The 17,622-nt window shown below is 39.9% G+C and overlaps 1 protein-coding gene across 1 annotated transcript in view; it reads right to left on the bottom strand.

Moving 5' to 3' along the window:
• The window catches only part of LOC124619466 (39S ribosomal protein L39, mitochondrial), a 75,700-nt gene that overhangs the window by 39,043 nt on the left and 19,035 nt on the right, over window positions 1-17,622 (bottom strand). Inside the window, exons 3-4 of the mRNA XM_047145866.1 lie at window positions 8,637-8,879; window positions 7,728-7,789 (exon numbers count right to left, since the gene is read on the bottom strand). Coding sequence (XP_047001822.1) covers window positions 7,728-7,789; window positions 8,637-8,879 — 305 coding nt within the window. The remainder of the gene's footprint in view (window positions 1-7,727; window positions 7,790-8,636; window positions 8,880-17,622) is intronic.

Genomic DNA, 17,622 nt, shown 5'->3' with positions numbered 1-17,622 from the left:
CTGGAAAGGTTTCCAGTGTGATTGTGGCCGCACAAAGGGGATTCACAGACTTTGAACGCAGAATGGTAATTGGAGCCAGACACATGGAGCACTCCATTTCAGAAATTGTTAGGGAATTCAGTATTGCGAGATCCACAGTGTTGAGAGTGAGCCGAGAATACCAAATTTCAGGCATTACTTCTCACCATGGATAATGCAGTGGCCAATGGCTTTTGCTTAATGACCGAGAGCAGCGGGTTTGGGTAGAGTTGTTAGTGATAACATACAAGCAACAATGCAGGGAATAATGGGAGAAAAAAATGTAGGACAATGTGGTGAAGTCTGACATTAATGGGCTATGGCAGCAGACAACTGAAGTGAATGCCTATGCTAACAGCATGACATTGCCTGCAGCGCCTCTCCTGGGCTCATGACCACATCGGTTGGACTCAACATAACTAGAAAAGCGTGGCCTGGTCAGATGAGTCCGAATTTCAGATGGTAAGAGCTCAGGGTGCGGTTCAAGTCTGGTGCAGACCCCATGCAGCCAAGGACCAAAATTGTCTACAAGGCATTGCACAGGCTGGTGGTAGCTTCATAATGGTATAGGCTGTGTTTACAAGGAATGGATTGGTGCCTCGGGTCCAAACGAACCAACCATTGATTGGAAATGGGTATGTTTGGCTACTTGGAGCCCATTTGCAGCCATTCATCAAATTCATGTTCCCAAGCAACAATGGAATTTTTATGGATGACAATACAATGTTTCACTGGATGATAATTGTTCACAATTGGTTTTAAGAACATTCTGGACAATTCAAGTGAATGATATGGCCACCCAGATCGCCCAACGTTAATCCTATTAAATATTTGTGGGACTTCATTGAGAGGTCATTTTGTGCACGTCCTGCACCAGCAGCACTTTTGCAATTATGGAGGCTAGAGGGGTGATATGGCTCAGAATTCCTGCAGGCAACCTGTTGAGTCAATGCCACATCGAGTTGCTGCACTACGCCGTGCAAAAGGAGGTCCTACACGATATTAGGAGGTATCCCGTGACATTTGTCACCTCGGTGTATTGTAACACTTAATGGCTACACTTCTGACATAGTAGATAGATTATGTAACAGGAAATTGAATGCTAACAAAAACCTAAAATGCAAGAAAATCATGCAGTAAGTATAGAAAGAAAATATAAAATTATGTTTGTTACACTTCCATATACAGAGAAGGTGTCTGATAAAACTGAATGCAATGTCACGTATTTAGAAAAATTGGCTAGGTATATATTTTCAATATCTGTATAGCTTGTCTCATAAAAATTACTGTACGATGGAAGCAATGCACATATAAATGTGACTATAACTCGTTTCACATCAGAGCCTACAAATGCATGTGAGCCGTTGCTTTTACACATTTTGCTTTCTGTTACCATGACTGTGATTATAACAAGTGTAAATTTCTATTACATGCAACATACAGAACATGTGTTACGACTGTCACATGCACTTCTTGTAGTAGATGAAACACAGATTTCCTTTTCAACCCATCTGATAAGTCTCCCCTGACCCGGAATTCTGTGTGACTTTTCCCAGCTCTTACTTTTTTCCTAAACATCTCCATTCCTTTTACTTCACCCTTTTTCCTTCCCCTTCAACCTTTCTGCTCAGAGAAGGAGCCACTGGCTCCAAAAGCTTATGTACGTAAAACTTTTTTTTTATAAGTAAGCTCTCCGGCTACCGCTTGATAAGTAGATTTTTTTATCTACCTGATTACATTATATTGTCAAAAATTGGTTATTTCATTGTTATATTAGCATAGGTTATTAATTGTAAGCTATTAGTTACTACTGATATATGTAGATATGTAGACATTTATGAGCATCTTCAGCTCTAAACAGCGATCAGTTGTGCAGTTGGCTCTATGCTGTATGAATGCTCACAGCATTCATGCTGATGACAGTTTTAACCTGAATCAATACACTACCTAGCACAGTTTTTGTAGACTGACAATGCAATTTATATTACAATACGATAGCAGGTAACTGCACAAATGTGAACCAGTTTTATTTCTCTGATACACGGTTTTCGAAATGAGTCACATCATAGTGTTATGGTATACTTTTATTTTCAGTGTATAATTCATGGTTTGATTGCCTAATGATAATGATTTTATATCTCACCTAACAAGATGTTGTGAATTCTTTTAGTTATGTAACATCTCATTATGTAAGTGCTGTTGTAAACATCTGCATCAGTTAATAGATTGGTGTCAGTTTAAGCCTACAACATGATTTAAATATTATTCTCTTTGGTATATGGGAGAGGATATAAAATGTAGACTGACAATGGCAAGGAAAGTGTTTCTGAAGAAGAGAAATTTGTTAACATCGAGTATATATTTAAGTGTCAGGAAGTCGTTTCTGAAAGTATTTGTATGGAGTGTAGCCATGTATGGAAATGAAACGTGGACGATAAGTAGTTTAGACAAGCAGAGAATAGAAGTTTTCGAAATGTGGTGCTACAGAAGAATGCTGAAGATTAGATGGGTAGATCACTTAACTAATGAGGAGGTATTGAACAGAATTGAAGAGAAGAAAAATTCGTGGCACAACTTGACTAGGAGAAGGGATCGGTTGGTAGGGCATATTCTGAGGCATCAAAGGGATCACCAATTTAGTATTAGAGGGCAGCGTGGAGGGTAAAAATCGTAGAGGGAGACCAAGGGATGAATACACTAAACACACTCAAAAGGATGTAGGTTGCAGTACGTACTGGGAGATGAAGAAGCTTGCACAGGATAGAGTAGCATGGAGAGCTGCATCAAACCAGTCTCTGGGCTGAAGACCACAACAACAACAACAACAACAACAACAACATGGGAACTAGAGGTGGGCCAAACGGTTATTCTGGAGTAACCGTTATCACAGTTCCAGTTATTCTTTGATAACCGTTATCGTTAACGGTTATTAATAACTGCCAAGTTATTTTTCGCTAGCGAATACCGATAACTCCGACAGTTAAATAACGACATAGTTGGAATCTATCAGTTTAGTTATCAGTATAACTGCGAGTAGTGTGAAATAGCAGGAATGTCGTATGAATCGTGTCATAACCTTAGCTTATTAACTCCGGGTAAATTTTAGTTGATGTTAGAACGATTATTAGTGTTTCATATTATATGTTTGTAGGTTATCGGTCGCTATTAGAAATATCTTCGCAGCTGCGACAGAAAGTACGCGGAACTTCGCCAAAGCACTGTTTAAGTAAAATGTTAACAACGTGCGTTTTTAAGTATGAAGTAATATGTAAACTGAGTACTGTAGGTTAAATTCGAAGCTTAATTTCTTGTGCTGCTCACATAATAGAATAAAGTGTACAGCCTTATAATACAACAAAAAATATACGTAATGTGACAGATTCGTTTACACCTGTGCTGTAAAAGCTAGTCCTATTGGGGAAAGTGTGAGTACGCTAATCCAAGTTTTATGTCAGATTTGCAAACTGCTCGATTTCTCCAGCGACAGCATGTTTATAACATATGAAGACATGCAGATCGAAAAGGTTGACAGTGTTACATTTCTGGGACAACAACTCGATAATAAATTCAGTTGGGAAGGGCATAACACATTTTTTCATTCTATTATTTCATAAGGGAGCATATTCTGTGGTAACTTATCAAACGTAGCAAAAGTTTTTCACATGTAAAAGCGTGTAATAAAAATCATTTGTGGTATCAATTCAAGAACATCATGTAGGAACCTGTTCAAGGAACTTTGTATTCTAACCACTGCTTCCTAGTATATTTATTCCTTTATGAAAATGGTTTCAAGTATTTCCAACCAATAGCTTAATACATAATATCAGTACTAGAAATGGGAACAGCAATCTACATAAAGACCTAAAATTAGTTACCTTGGTCCAAAAGGGGTCCAATATTCAGGAACATGCATTTTCAATAAACTGCCAGCAAGTCAGCAACCATTAAAAACTTGGTTTCAGATAAGGCACGGTTTACAGTGTGTATGAAAGACTATTTGATACAGAAGTGTCTGATTCCACCCGTCATCAATATGCCGGAAATGGCTATTTTAAGTGTGTCTATGACGTCACTACATACACATGGCAACAAACACGAAGATACATATAAATAATACAATAACATTTCCCGCCAAAAATACAATCAAACCAATGGGACAACTGCAGGAAGTTGGGGGTTTTAGGGTGAGGACAAGCTAGTAAAAAAAACATACCATGATCCCAAAACACAAAATGAAGAACAAAAAGAAAAAAAAATACAGCATTCTGCTACACCAACAAAAATCTGCAGGAATCGGACAATTCCCTTGAACAATATAGGTCAACTATAGGTGACCATACCAAAACACCAATACCCACAACTAAAAGTACGAAAATTGGAATCAGACATTTCCCTTGACCTACATGATGACGATACTAAAACATCAACACACACAACTATGAAAATGGGAATCGGTCATTTCCGGTGACCTATATAGGTCCACCACAGTTACTGATGCCAAAAAACCAACACCTACAACTGCGAAAAATAAAACCACAATCCCAAAAGTCCACAAATCAATCATCCCTACATAAATAAAATCACATTCAATACTTCATAAATACACAAAACATCACAGCTAGAAAAAAAAAAAATTATTAATTACCACCAGCAAATTCCGGCACTGCAACCTAGATCGACAGCCCCCCCCCCCCCCGCCCCCCCACACACACACAGACACACAAAAACCAACTCATAAACACCGTGCCGTAATGACATTCACACACCACAACACCTTTACGTCGAAGCAGACGGGTGGAATCAAACGCTTCCATTGACCCCTCCTTCTACTCTGTAGATGAATATCGTAACAGAGACTGATAGACCAGCTTAGGTAAAAATTCTGCTATATTTCAGTTTTGACAGCACTTGGTTGCAACAGTCAAGATCGGGTATTCTGTGTACGATAAATTTATTAGAAGTACGTAACTGTGTTTTATTCTGTCAGTGTACCAATTCTGTAAATATTAGCAGTTACTGTGATATATTCACATATTTTGACAATCTCTTGACAAATGATGAGGATAATAATTATTATATTCCACTGTATTATGTTATACTTTCTGACATGTTATTTGTCATTCGCGATGGCCAGCGGCTATTTCCGTAGCAGTACGAAAATATTTGTTCGCTCCAGTTACTATCCTCTCTGGAAATATCACCTGGAACTACGACCTTTAACTGGAGTCACCGAGTCAGGAACGTCTACACACACAGTTATTCCGTTACCAGCTTCCAGGTTATCTGTGGTGGTAGCCCGATAACTACCAGAGAACTAGAACTACGAGCCAATAACGATAACTGCCAGAGGAGAATACCGGTCTCTGACAGTTATTCCCATAGTCGCTCGAATTCCTAAGTAACTTTCCTTGTACTACCCGTCCAAGCTAAATTAACACGTAAGGCGGTGGCTTAAGGGAACGACCGTACTTGTTAATGCCTGTGCTGCAGCTCCTATCAGCCACGGCTTGGACATTAACTTTATTTAATTGTTTATGCTAAAAGTAACGAAGGCCCACGAAATAGTACACAGTTCTAATCAACAGATGGCGCGCAGTCTCACAGTTATTCCCATGGTCTATAGAACGCCTTCCAAATGCGCAGTACGATCTTCCGTCAACAGATGGCGCGAGGCACTGTTGACACTAAACAGTTATTGAAATAACTGCCAGAATCAGAGGAACAGTTATCACAGTAACCGTTACTTCTCAGTAACCGGTTATTTCTATCAGTTACGTTATTTTTTGCCACCTCTAATGGGAACCTTATGATGGCCAGGAAACTGACATTGGTTGTGTAAACAAACAATTTTACCAGCAGCTCAAAGTGACAATATGACATTTTTCAAAAATCAAATAACTTGAAACAATTACGCAAATGGTCAGTATGTTGCAAATTTTTCATAACTGTTAAACTCATTCCACATCACAGTAAGAAAATTAAAAGCCAAAGAACAAGCAAATAACAAACTAACCAACCGTCCATTACTACATAGATATTTAATAATCCTCAAGTGCGTTACCTTCTCAAATCTTCTGGAAAGTGCTATAAGCAGTGAGGTCAGTCAGCAGTTACTGGCATCTGTGGAGGCACCTTTTTATAGAGAGGCCTACCAAAGGCAGATTTTAATTTCTCTGGTAAAATACTGTGAAGTAATTATGTATTGCACATGTAGTTAAGAACAGTATACATTTTAGGGCCACAACTTTTTAGTGTGTTATTGGAGTTATCGTGAACCCCACATGAACTTTCATTTTTGAGGGTCATAATGATTTTCCTTATTTCAGATGGGTATGTTTTGAGAAACTTTCTTAAAATTCCTGTATATTGTTTCTTCACAGAATCGTTTTACTTTCCGTTCAGAACTTCCTGAACCAGTCCCCTCACCTAATTTTAAAAAGTAGCTATTATCATATCCAATGCACATGAACTGTCTTGCAAAATGTTCCTATTTCTTTAATAGGGTATGTGACATCTTTTATCCCATCTTTTCCTATCTCTTCTTCAACAATACTATACACTGATTTAATTTTATTGTCTAATCTGTCTATTTATGAGAAGTTGCACATACTTTTGGATTTTTTTACCTGATTCATCCATTCAAATAGCCAAGTACATTAAAGCAGTAGCTCTGGAACAAGGAGAGGCACACTGGACTCGGTTCGAATCCACCTTGCAGATAAACCACAAGGGGTTAGGGTGCTGGCTGGGATGGATGTGGTTTCTAGGTGGTTTTCCACATGCACTTAGGTAAGTGGGCTGGTTCCACATCCCACCTCAGACATAAAGTGCGCAAACACTTTGAAACACAATGTTACATTTGACCTTGACATTACATTAGACACAGACTGATGGGATACAAGGATTTCTCAGAGGGGAGAGGGGAGTAGCTTGAAAATACCTTTGGAAGTTTAACGTCATCATACTAATAGCCTATATTCGGATAGGGATGGGTGGGTTCTCCTGGAAAATTGGATATGTACCATACCAGTCCCAACTCGGCATTGGCTGGATGAAGGTCACCTGAAAGGAAGGGAGGAAGGAAAATCGCTTTCAAAATGCCAAAATTGAATATAAATTTATTAATAATTATGCTTAATACAAACTTTACCCCAGTAAAACTTTTTGTAAGGTGGTCATTTGTGATTTTCAGTTGATATGTTCAGTGTTCCTGGGCTCTAATTTGTCCACCCCTTTTTTTAAAAAAAAAAAAAAAAAAAAAAAAAAAAAAAAAAAAAAATCAGGCCTGACACTTTGTCCACCTGTCATCTACAACTTTCTGTCTTTTTGTCATGTTCTGCATACTCATACTCCACCATTTCATCAAGTTTCACCTATTCATACTTTTTTCCCAATCACAAACAATATCGAGTTCAACGAATTTCAGCAGAGAAACCAAATAACATCATGTATTTCATGTGGGCCATTCTGAAATCACTTTCAGAGCAGGGTTATCAAGGAGGGAGTGAGGTTGGGGCAGGGGGGGGGGGAGGATGAGGGGGTAGAGAGAGACACTTTTCTTCCACTTTTATTACACTACTGTTTTTACTTACTGGATTACTTCTGTATTATTCATTTTAGATGCTGATAAATTATCCAAAATTTAGATGTATGACAACTCTCTCTGGTGGGGGCTATAATAAAAAAGATCTCTCAAAACTGCAACTGACCTGGTTTGGCTGCCAGTCACTAAGACTTAGGTCCACATCATACACAAAACTGCCACTTTTTACTGCAAAAAAATAGAAGTTATATGTAAGTAAAAGTGTTTTAAATGAACAAGTTCATTTAATATGTTATATATAACATATTGGTATTTAACTTCAAAGTATCTCAGTCACAACTGGAATCTATCAATTCATACAAACACCTGGGTGAAAATAATTTGCAAAGACATAAAATGAAATGATCATATAAACTTAGTCATAGGCAAAGCAGATTCATTGGAAGATTACTGGGAAAATGCTATCTTCCACAAACTCCTGTCACATGAGCCTACAAAAGCCTGAGTAATGGAATACTGTCTGAACAAGTGACAAGGGATGAAATTTAATGAGATCCTGACAGTTGTCACTTCATCCAGTTTTTGGAACAGTGTTTACAAGTAGGCAACTGAAATTAGGTTGGCAAGTAATTTAATTAATAGACACAAGTATTTTTTTCTTCACAGGATTTGTAACCCTGTACTATCTCACATCAAAACACAACACTTGTTAGAGGGGCTGACACAAGACTTTGAGGATAGTCTCTGAGTGCGATATATTGTTGGTACTTGAGTTCTACTATGGGTGACACCCACAGCGCTGTCCCCAGTCTTGGGGGCAGCACTTGCGGTGAGTGGCACATGAACTGTGTACAATATGGGGATCTATAGAGGATGACAGTTTTTCAGCTCTGGCATAACTTTTCAATGTGACACAGCAGCAGCAGAGATGGTGGACATGTGGATCTCCAAAATACCCAGCCATGTTGATTTTAGGATCCAGAAGCAAACTCAAGGAGACTATCAAGTTGTTTTCTTTTGACAAATCCTTACCATGTAGACAATCTGTAGATAGCACAGTGAATGATCAACTTACTGTTTGGTGGAGGAAAACTGTGTAGACGAACAGTGATGTCTTCTTTGAAGGCATTCTCAATTACCGCACCAAGTGCCATGGAACACGTGCGCCAAAATGCCCGATTTACATGTCGAGGATCTTCATCTTGGAAATGGAGTAACTGAAGACTGCAGGAACGTGGCAATGGGCGATGCATGTCCCACAATTCACTGTCATCCAGCAAAGCCAATGCAGAACGCTGCATCAGCATTTCACTCATATCTTAAATTCGGAAAAAAAAAAAACAATATGAAAATATCTTTTTGTGACATGTTATACAATGTTATACAATATTTAACAAAAATAACTGCACATCAACAGCACATAGCTGCTCACAAAAATTAAAAAAAAAAAATACAGAAACTTAAAAATGTATCCTTTTCTTCTTTTTCACCATCTTCCACATACCACATTTCTTTGTAACCTGCTCTTCTTTGTAACTTTCTTTCCAGCACTCAGGAAGCAACTCTAAGATCCCCAGAACCTTGATCTGACTTACATTGAAAAGGATTCCTGACATTTAAAATATAAAATGCAAGATAAGCAATACATAATGAAAATGATTTATGTAATAAAAGACAAAAATATCTAATGGCACTGCTACTACCAAAAGATCACGACCCTTCCAACATTTCATTACAGCACCCTAGCACCTGCACTTTCACTCACACTGCAGGCCATGCTCGTCTTGGGAATGTGGAAAACTGAATCCAAGAGACGACAAACCACCTACTGATGGGTTTACCACATGTGTGGTTAGTGCAGAATTCCTTTCCTTAATGTTCTGCATGCAGCACTGTAAAACATGTCCCATGGGTGTATTTGCTTGGCCACTCAGGGTATCTGGAAATGCAGCTATATGACAGCCCACGAGAGGCAGTCTTCACACAAGTCAGTTACAGGATAATCTAATGCAGTATTATATTTGCCTTCATGACTGATTCACACATCAGTTCAGTAGCTGTTTCACCTGCTCAACCTCTAATTGGTGTTGTTGTGACAAGCCCCTGCAAAGTGGTTACTCAAATTTCTATTACAGTTGCTCCAGCTTTTCATTCCTCCTAGTAGGTTCCTAATTCCATCAAAGAAACTCTATCCATTATTTCATTACATTTATGTCACAGTCTTCCTCCTTTCAATACTATAGGAACTATTTTATTCTGGAAGCTATTTCTCTCTTCATCTGTCAGTAATGACTGTCTCGTACACTCCCATAAGAGGTAATCCCACTCCTTCATAGCAACATTCATATAATTTACTCGGTATTCAGTTTATTCCTTTTGGTTACTTCAATTACAGACCAGGCCCAATCAAGCAGTGAATACATTCCACGTGGGAAAAATATATATAAAAACAAAGATGCTGTAACTTACCAAACAAAAGCGTTGGTATGTTGATAGAGGCAATAAAAAACACACACAAATTTCAAGCTTTCACAACCCAAGGTTGCTTCATCAGGAAAGTGGGAAGGAGAGGTAAAGACGAAAGGATGTGGGTTTTAAGGGAGAGGGTAAGGAGTCATTCAAATCCCGGGAGCGGAAGGGCTTACCGTAGGGGGAAAAAAAGGACAGGTATACACTCGTGCACACACACATATCCATCCGCATACATACAGACACAGGCAGACATATGTAAATGCAAAGAGGTTGGGCAGAGATGTCAGTTGAGGCAGAAGTACTGAGGCTGCTTGTGTCTGTATATATGCGGATGGATATGTGTGTGTGTGCGAGTGTATACCTGTCCCTTTTTCCCCCTAAGGCAAGTCTTTCCACTCCCGGGATTGGAATAACTCCTTACCCTTTCCCTTAAAACCCACACCCTTTCGTCTTTCCCTCTCCTTCCCTCTTTCCTGATGAAGCAACTGTGGGTTGCGAAACCTTGAAATTTGTGTGTGTGTTTGTGTGTTTTTTGTCTCTATCAACGTACCAATGCTTTCATTTGTAAGTTACAGAATTTTGTTTTTAGATACATTTTTCCCACGTGGAATGCTTCCCTCTCCAAGTGGGAAAAATATATCTAAAAACAAAGATGATGTGACTTACCAAACGAAAGTGTTGGTATGTTGATAGACACACAAATAAACACAAACACACACACACAAAATTCAAGCTTTCGCAACCAACGGTTGCTTCATCAGGAAAGAGGGAAGGAGTGGGAAAGATGAAAGGATGTGGGTTTTAAGGGAGAGGGTAAGGAGTCGTTCCAATCCCGGGAGCGGAAAGACTTACCTTAGGAAGAAAATGTTACAGGTATACACTCACACACACACACACACACACACACACATATCCATCCGCACATATACAGACACAAGCAGACATTTGTGAAGGCAAAGAGTTTGGGCAGAGATGTCAGTCGAGGTGAAAGTACAGAGGCAAAGATGTTGTTGAATGACAGGTGAGGTATGGGCGGCGGCAACTTGAAATTAGTGGAGGTTGAGGCCTGGTGGGTAATGGGAAGAGAGGATATACTGAAGGACAAGTTCCCATCTCCGGAGTTCTGATAGGTTGGTGTTAGTGGAAAGTATCCAGATAACGCGAACGGTGTAACACTGTGCCAAGATGTGCTGGCCGTGCACCAAGGCAAGTTTAGCCATCAACAAACACTGTCTGCCTGTGTCCATCATGTGAATGGACAGTTTGTTGCTGGTCATTCCCAAATAGAAAGCTTCACAGTGTAGGCAGGTCAGTTGGTAAATCACGTGGGTGCTTTCACACGTGGCTCTGCCTTTGATCGTGTACACCTTCCGGGCTACAGGACTGGAGTAGGTGGTGGTCTCCGATCACCGGTTACTATTCGATCCAGTAATGAATCACTATGTTTGTGGTAGGCCTCCAGAAATGTTAACGTTGCCCCATTCACTGTTCTTTATGGTGCTCTGTAAGCATTTTGGGCACCCATCGTGCACAGGATTTGGGGTAGCCTAGATTTTGAGTGACAATTCCAAACAACATAGTCCATGAAAATTGTGGAAAAGAAAGCGAAAGCTCCGTTATTGTGAGGCGACGGTTTTCATGAATCATTTCATCAACTTTAGCGACAAGATCATCAGTCACAATGCTCGCTCATCCACTCTTCTCTTCATCATGAACGTTGATTCAGCCATTTTTGAACCGAATGCAGCATTTCCGGATGGAACAATCACTCATTACGTTGTTTCTGTACACTTCGTACAGTTCACAACAAATTTCTATAGGTTATAGGTTTTTTGCCAACAAAAACTGTATCACAGGCTGTGCCTCATAACTGGCAGGATTGTCAATTGCAGCACACATTTCAAATTTGAATATCAAAAAAACCAGATGCGCAGAGACACACCTGAGCACGCACATACCAAGATATACGTGATCGGCGTGTGCCTAGGGGTGTTAGATGGAAACACTTTCTGAATAGCCCTCTAGCTCTCGTAATTCCTCCGCAATTTTCCTATCTTCCTGTATGACAGTAACACATCTTGTACCATTTAAATGAGCTATTTTTAATTCCCTAAAGTAAATTTTCTAGTAATCCAAAATAAAGAATGATTCAACTGTGCATCTGACTAAACCCACTTCTAAGAAGCTGAGCTGCAGTCTTTCAGTAGGTCTATTAATCTCAGTACCCCCAAATTGGTAAATATCTTGCTTTTATTTCGATCATGTCACTAAGATCAGGAGACAGGAAGATTATTGTTCTGTTGTATGGCTGGGCAGTTCTCAAACTGTCCTAAGACTTTTTATACGAATATTATGCTTTTCTAGTCTCAAAAGTTTGATTGCAGTTTCACACTCATTACTTATTTTCAATGGATTAAGGGCTTCTTCTCTGAAAACTCCAGTTTGGAATATCAACAAAGTAAGGAAAAGATTGATTGCTACTTACCATAAAGATGACATGTTAAGTTGCAGACAAGCACAATTAAAGGACACTTGCAGATTAGCTTTCGACTGCAGCCTTTGTCAGAAAAAGAAAGGGGAACACACACACACACACACACACACACACACACACACACACACACACACACACAAACACACATACACATATTCATACACAAAAACAAGCACACCTCACGCACACATGACTGCCCTCTCCAGCAGCTCGGACCAGAATGCATCTCTCACATAGAACGGAAGCAGCAATCTGGAGGGGGGCAGGGAAGAGGAACTGATAGCATTGGGGAACATAGGAACACTGCCTGGCAGTGTGTGCAGGGACTAGACTGCCAACAGGTACAGCATCGGGAGGTTGTGGAGCAGGGAGGTGGGGTGGGAGAGGGAAGGAGGGAGGGGATGGAACGAAAAATAAGAGGAGTGGAGAAGGATGGGTGGAGCATTGGCAGAGGGCGGCACACAAAGAGGCAGGGTGGGAGGTGAGAACAGGGAGGACGTGATAGGACAGTGGGGGTGAAAACTGTTGGGTGCAGGGTTTGGGGACATTATGTTACTGCATGTTGAGGCCAGGGTAATTTTGGGAGCAGAGACTGTGTTGTAAGGATATCTGCGCAGTTCAGAAAACCTGCTGGAGAAGGGAAGCATCCAGATGGCTCAGGTAGTGAAGCAATCACTGAAATCAAGTATGTTATGTTCAGCTACATGTTGCGTAACAGGGTGGTCTACTTTTCTCTTGGCCACAGTTTGGTGGTCGCCGTTCATCCTGGTGGACAGCTGGCTGGTTGTCATACTGATATTAAAAAGCTGTGCAATGACTGGAGCAGAGTTGGTATATAACATGGTTGCTTTCACAAGTAGCCCGGCCCCTGGTGGACCAGAATAAGCCTGTAACAGGACTGGTATAGGAAGTGCTGAGTGGGTCTTTCACAGGGATATGATCCTTGTGGCAAGAGGTTGGGGCTGGGAGTGGCATAGGGATGGACTAAGATGTTGTGGATGTTGAGTGGGCAATGGAACACCATTTTAGGAGGGGTGGGGAGGATCTTGGGTAGGATGTCCCTCATTTCGGGGTAAGATGATAGGTAATCAAAGCGCTGGTGAAGGATGTGGTTTAGTTGTTACAGGGTGATGAAGGGGGCATTCCTGTGTGACTGGTTCTTGGGGGTGGTGGGAGGACTGGAGGTGTGAGGGGAAACAGTACGGGAGATCTGGTTGCGGACTAGATGTGGGGGATAGTACCTGTCTGTGAAACCCTTGGCAAGACCCTCAGCATAATGGGCAAGGGTGTACTTGTCACTGCAGATACAACATCACCGGGTGGCCAGGCTGTAGGGGAGGGATTTTTTGGTGTAGAAGGGATGACAGGTGTTGAAATGCAAGTACTGTTTGTGTTTGGAGAGTCTACTGTGGATCGAGGTGAGGATGGAGCCATTAGAGAGGAGGAGGTCAATGTCCACGATGGCAGTACTCTGGGTTGAGGAGGACCAGGTGAAGCAGATGGAAGAGAAGGTGTTAAGATTGTGAAGGAATGAAGATCCAATGTACTCCTGTGTTGTCAGTTTGTGACTTAATAAACCATAACTGTTTTACAACCGTGTATTTCGTTGCGTTCCTGGTTAGAAAAAAAGTCCTCTGTCAACAATCCATGTAATATATATATATCATATTTGAATTTGTATATATACAGTGCATATGTGCAAGGTGACATGCAACAGCATCACAAGTTCACCAATGGGAAACCATCTTAATGCAAGGATACCCATCACACTCAGTGTTCCAGACTAATAGTTGTTGGCACAAGGATTTGACTCACATCTGCATGCCTATCAAGTATCTAAAATAGTGGAAGGAGCTGCTGCTTGTATTGTGTAGATTCTAGTACCTATAATACATTAAGACTTAGTAAGACAGTTTTGTTAGTGCATTTTCATTCAAGCTATTTGAAGAGACTGTCCTTTAACACCTCTTGAATGACATATGCCAGTTATGGCTCTGAGTCACTTTACAGTTTCAGCATTGGTTTGGTCCAGTAACAAACATGGCAGTTGCAAAAGAATGTGGAGGTAACCAGAGCTATCCACAGGACTAAAATTCTTGCTTGTAAAAACTCTGTTGCCACAAAGAAATCCTCACTAAAGCATTAATTCTACTCTGAATATGTTTAATAGTGGCAGAAAAAGAATATTAAAGATTCAGTTAGTTAATTGGCTACTTAGTTCCATATTCCACAGATAATTTGCAGTACATCAATAATTCATTTCACATATGAATATCTGTTGCAAACACAGACTAGTAACTACTGCATACATGCTTAAAATTTACAGATTTACTACATGCTACAAACTTCTAAATCTCCCACAGAAGCCATTTTACATCAATGAAAAGGTAATCAAAAGTTTCTGTCACAGCATAATTTCCCAAAGTCAACTTTAACAAAGAGTGGACTTTATATCTGTTGTTAAAATTAAGGTCACAATTACTTCTTTTGAACTGTGGTGCAAACTGTAGAGAGGTGCCTATAAATATTACCACTACTGACATCACACGTTATTTTTATTAGACAATTCTGCATAATCCCTCAGTCACCACTGATATGCTGAAATGAATCAAAAACAAGTCCTAAAGTGCAGACTGTTTGCAGAAAACCCCTTAAGATCTCCCAAATTTCCCTCACTACAATGCTGCTATTTGTGATAAATACCTGTCTCATCTGCCAAAAGTGGCTAATTCTGCTTGTTGTTTCTTATATTCATGATGAACAGTACTGGAGCTAAGACTAAATCTTTTCACAGTCAAATTGTGACTTTATTGTACATGAAAAACTTTACACAGCATCCACTGGTTGAGTAAAAGTCATTTGTTGTGCCTAAATGTAAGACTGAGTGTCTTTGCTTATGGTATGTGATTGCCAAGTGATCAAGCAAGTCCCAAGACACCTGCATGGACATATACACTGGCCAGAAAGTACTTCCCAGCTAAGATTTTCTTTTGTTTAAGGAGAGAGTTGAAATGAAGCTCTACAAAATTTCTTTTGGCTTCTTATGATTTTGAAGATTACAGCAACTGTTTGAAGTCACAAAAATGTGTTGGGCATTTACATATGCTACATAAAATTTTAAATGAAAGCAATATTCATACCACTTTCACCATTCGCTGCAAGTCTACAAAGCTGAAAGTGACCTTTTTCATCTGAAAAATCACATTACATATTATACTTCACACACTACAGAGTTCGCTATTGCCACATTCACTGGTGCAATCACGATGATGATAAGTGTATTCATGTTGTGAATTGAGCAAAGAAGTCTGTCCTTATACACAATTCTACTCGTACAGTGTTTAATGGAAACATACTTACAACTTTCTTGAGAACATGTAACAATGAGGGCATGAAGGGCTACATTCCAGGCCAGACCTGCAGGGAGGACTGAGGCATACAGTACCACAATTAAACACCAAACAGATTTCCAGGTAAAAAAACTCAACAGAAGGGAGGCAACTGATCCTTATGGGACAACTAAACAATTCTACACACAGTATATGAAAGGATTTGCTCCTCTTTAGCAGCAGTCTATCATTGTTCACTGGAGGAAGTGATTGAAAAAATGTGCAGGTCATTCGCATTTTCAGGAAGGATCACCAAACAGATGCATACAACTATAGATTCATATCACTGACTCAAACCTATTGTAAAACTTTGGAACAAACTTTGTCCTGTACCTGAAAATCAAAAATCTCCTCTTTAGGAATCAATATGGATTCCACAAACAATGATCTTGTGAAACCCAGTTCATTCTGGCCATCCATAAAACCCAGCAGACAGTGGTCATTGGTGCCAAGGATTATGCTTGTTCCTTCTGGTATGCATAGACATATTTCCACAATGTTGCCTGGTGAACAAAATGATAAGCTATTACTCGCTGACAAGTATGATTTTATTCTTAAAAACTCAGTTTCCATGGGGTCTTAAGTGACTGTAGAGGCCAGTCCTGGGGTTGCAGATGTTTCCAAAATGTTGACAAGCATTTGTTCTGGTGGAGACCAGCTGTGTAGTATTGCTTATCTATGAGTTGCCATTGTTTTTTAGCATTGCACTAGTCAGTTTCTGAATTCTGTCTCTGTTACTCGAAGTTCCCTTCCCAAACACCATGATGCCACACTGGACAGTTAAGTGCAGTAGTGTCTCAGTTACCAGTTTCAATCTGAGATCTCTTCATGTTGCACTTCAATACATCTTTGTATCATTTCTGTGTCTTCCTGGTTTTCTTTGGCCATCCTTTAGCTGGGAATACATAATTTGTTTTGGTACATGGGATTTAGGAATATGAACAATGTGATTTGTCCTACGGAGCTGATGCTAGTAGAGTTTGCTTCTTCCAGAACACTGATGTTAGTGCACTGATGTTGCCATTTCACTCTTAGGATCCTTTTCCAGCAGTGCGGGTTGAACTTTTCAGATATCATACATGCCTTCTGTAAGTAGTCCATGCTTCGCACCTGTATGTGAAACATGGTGTAACAGTAGCTTGGTACACAAAGTGCTTGGTCTTAATGCTGATATTATGGTTATCCAAGACCCTTACCCAAAGATGACCAAAAGTCATACTGGCACATTTGAGCCAGTACCGTATTTCAGCATCAATATTTGCATTTGCTGAAAGGTGGCTACCAAGGTATGGGAAGTGTTCTATGTTTGCAAGACTTTGCCTTAGACTGTGATTCTTAGGGATATGGTGACAGTATTGGGTGCAGGTTGATATAGGATCTACATCTTCTAGATATTAAGGATTAGTCCAAGGCTCATACGTGCTTCATCAAATGCATTTAGAATTGCTTGTAGATCACCTTCTGAGATGGCATGACATTATTATCTGCACATTGAAGTTCAGTGATAGTTATTGTGGATACTTTAGTCTTCATCTATAGTCTATTGAAAATTAACAAACCACCGTCAGTCCTGTATTCTATTTCTATGGCCTTTGGCAGATTCCCATCGACAGATGAAGTATAGTTCCAACAAATAATGAAAATTATATGAGAGCTATCACACAACCTTGCTTCACACTTGTTGTGATTTTGAAATTATCTCCAGG

The sequence above is a fragment of the Schistocerca americana genome, chromosome 6 (genome assembly GCF_021461395.2).
Source record: "Schistocerca americana isolate TAMUIC-IGC-003095 chromosome 6, iqSchAmer2.1, whole genome shotgun sequence".
In the NCBI taxonomy this organism is placed as follows: Eukaryota; Metazoa; Arthropoda; class Insecta; order Orthoptera; family Acrididae; genus Schistocerca; species Schistocerca americana.
Note: the sequence above shows the minus strand (reverse complement) of the source record. Positions and strands in the feature narration are given on the sequence as shown.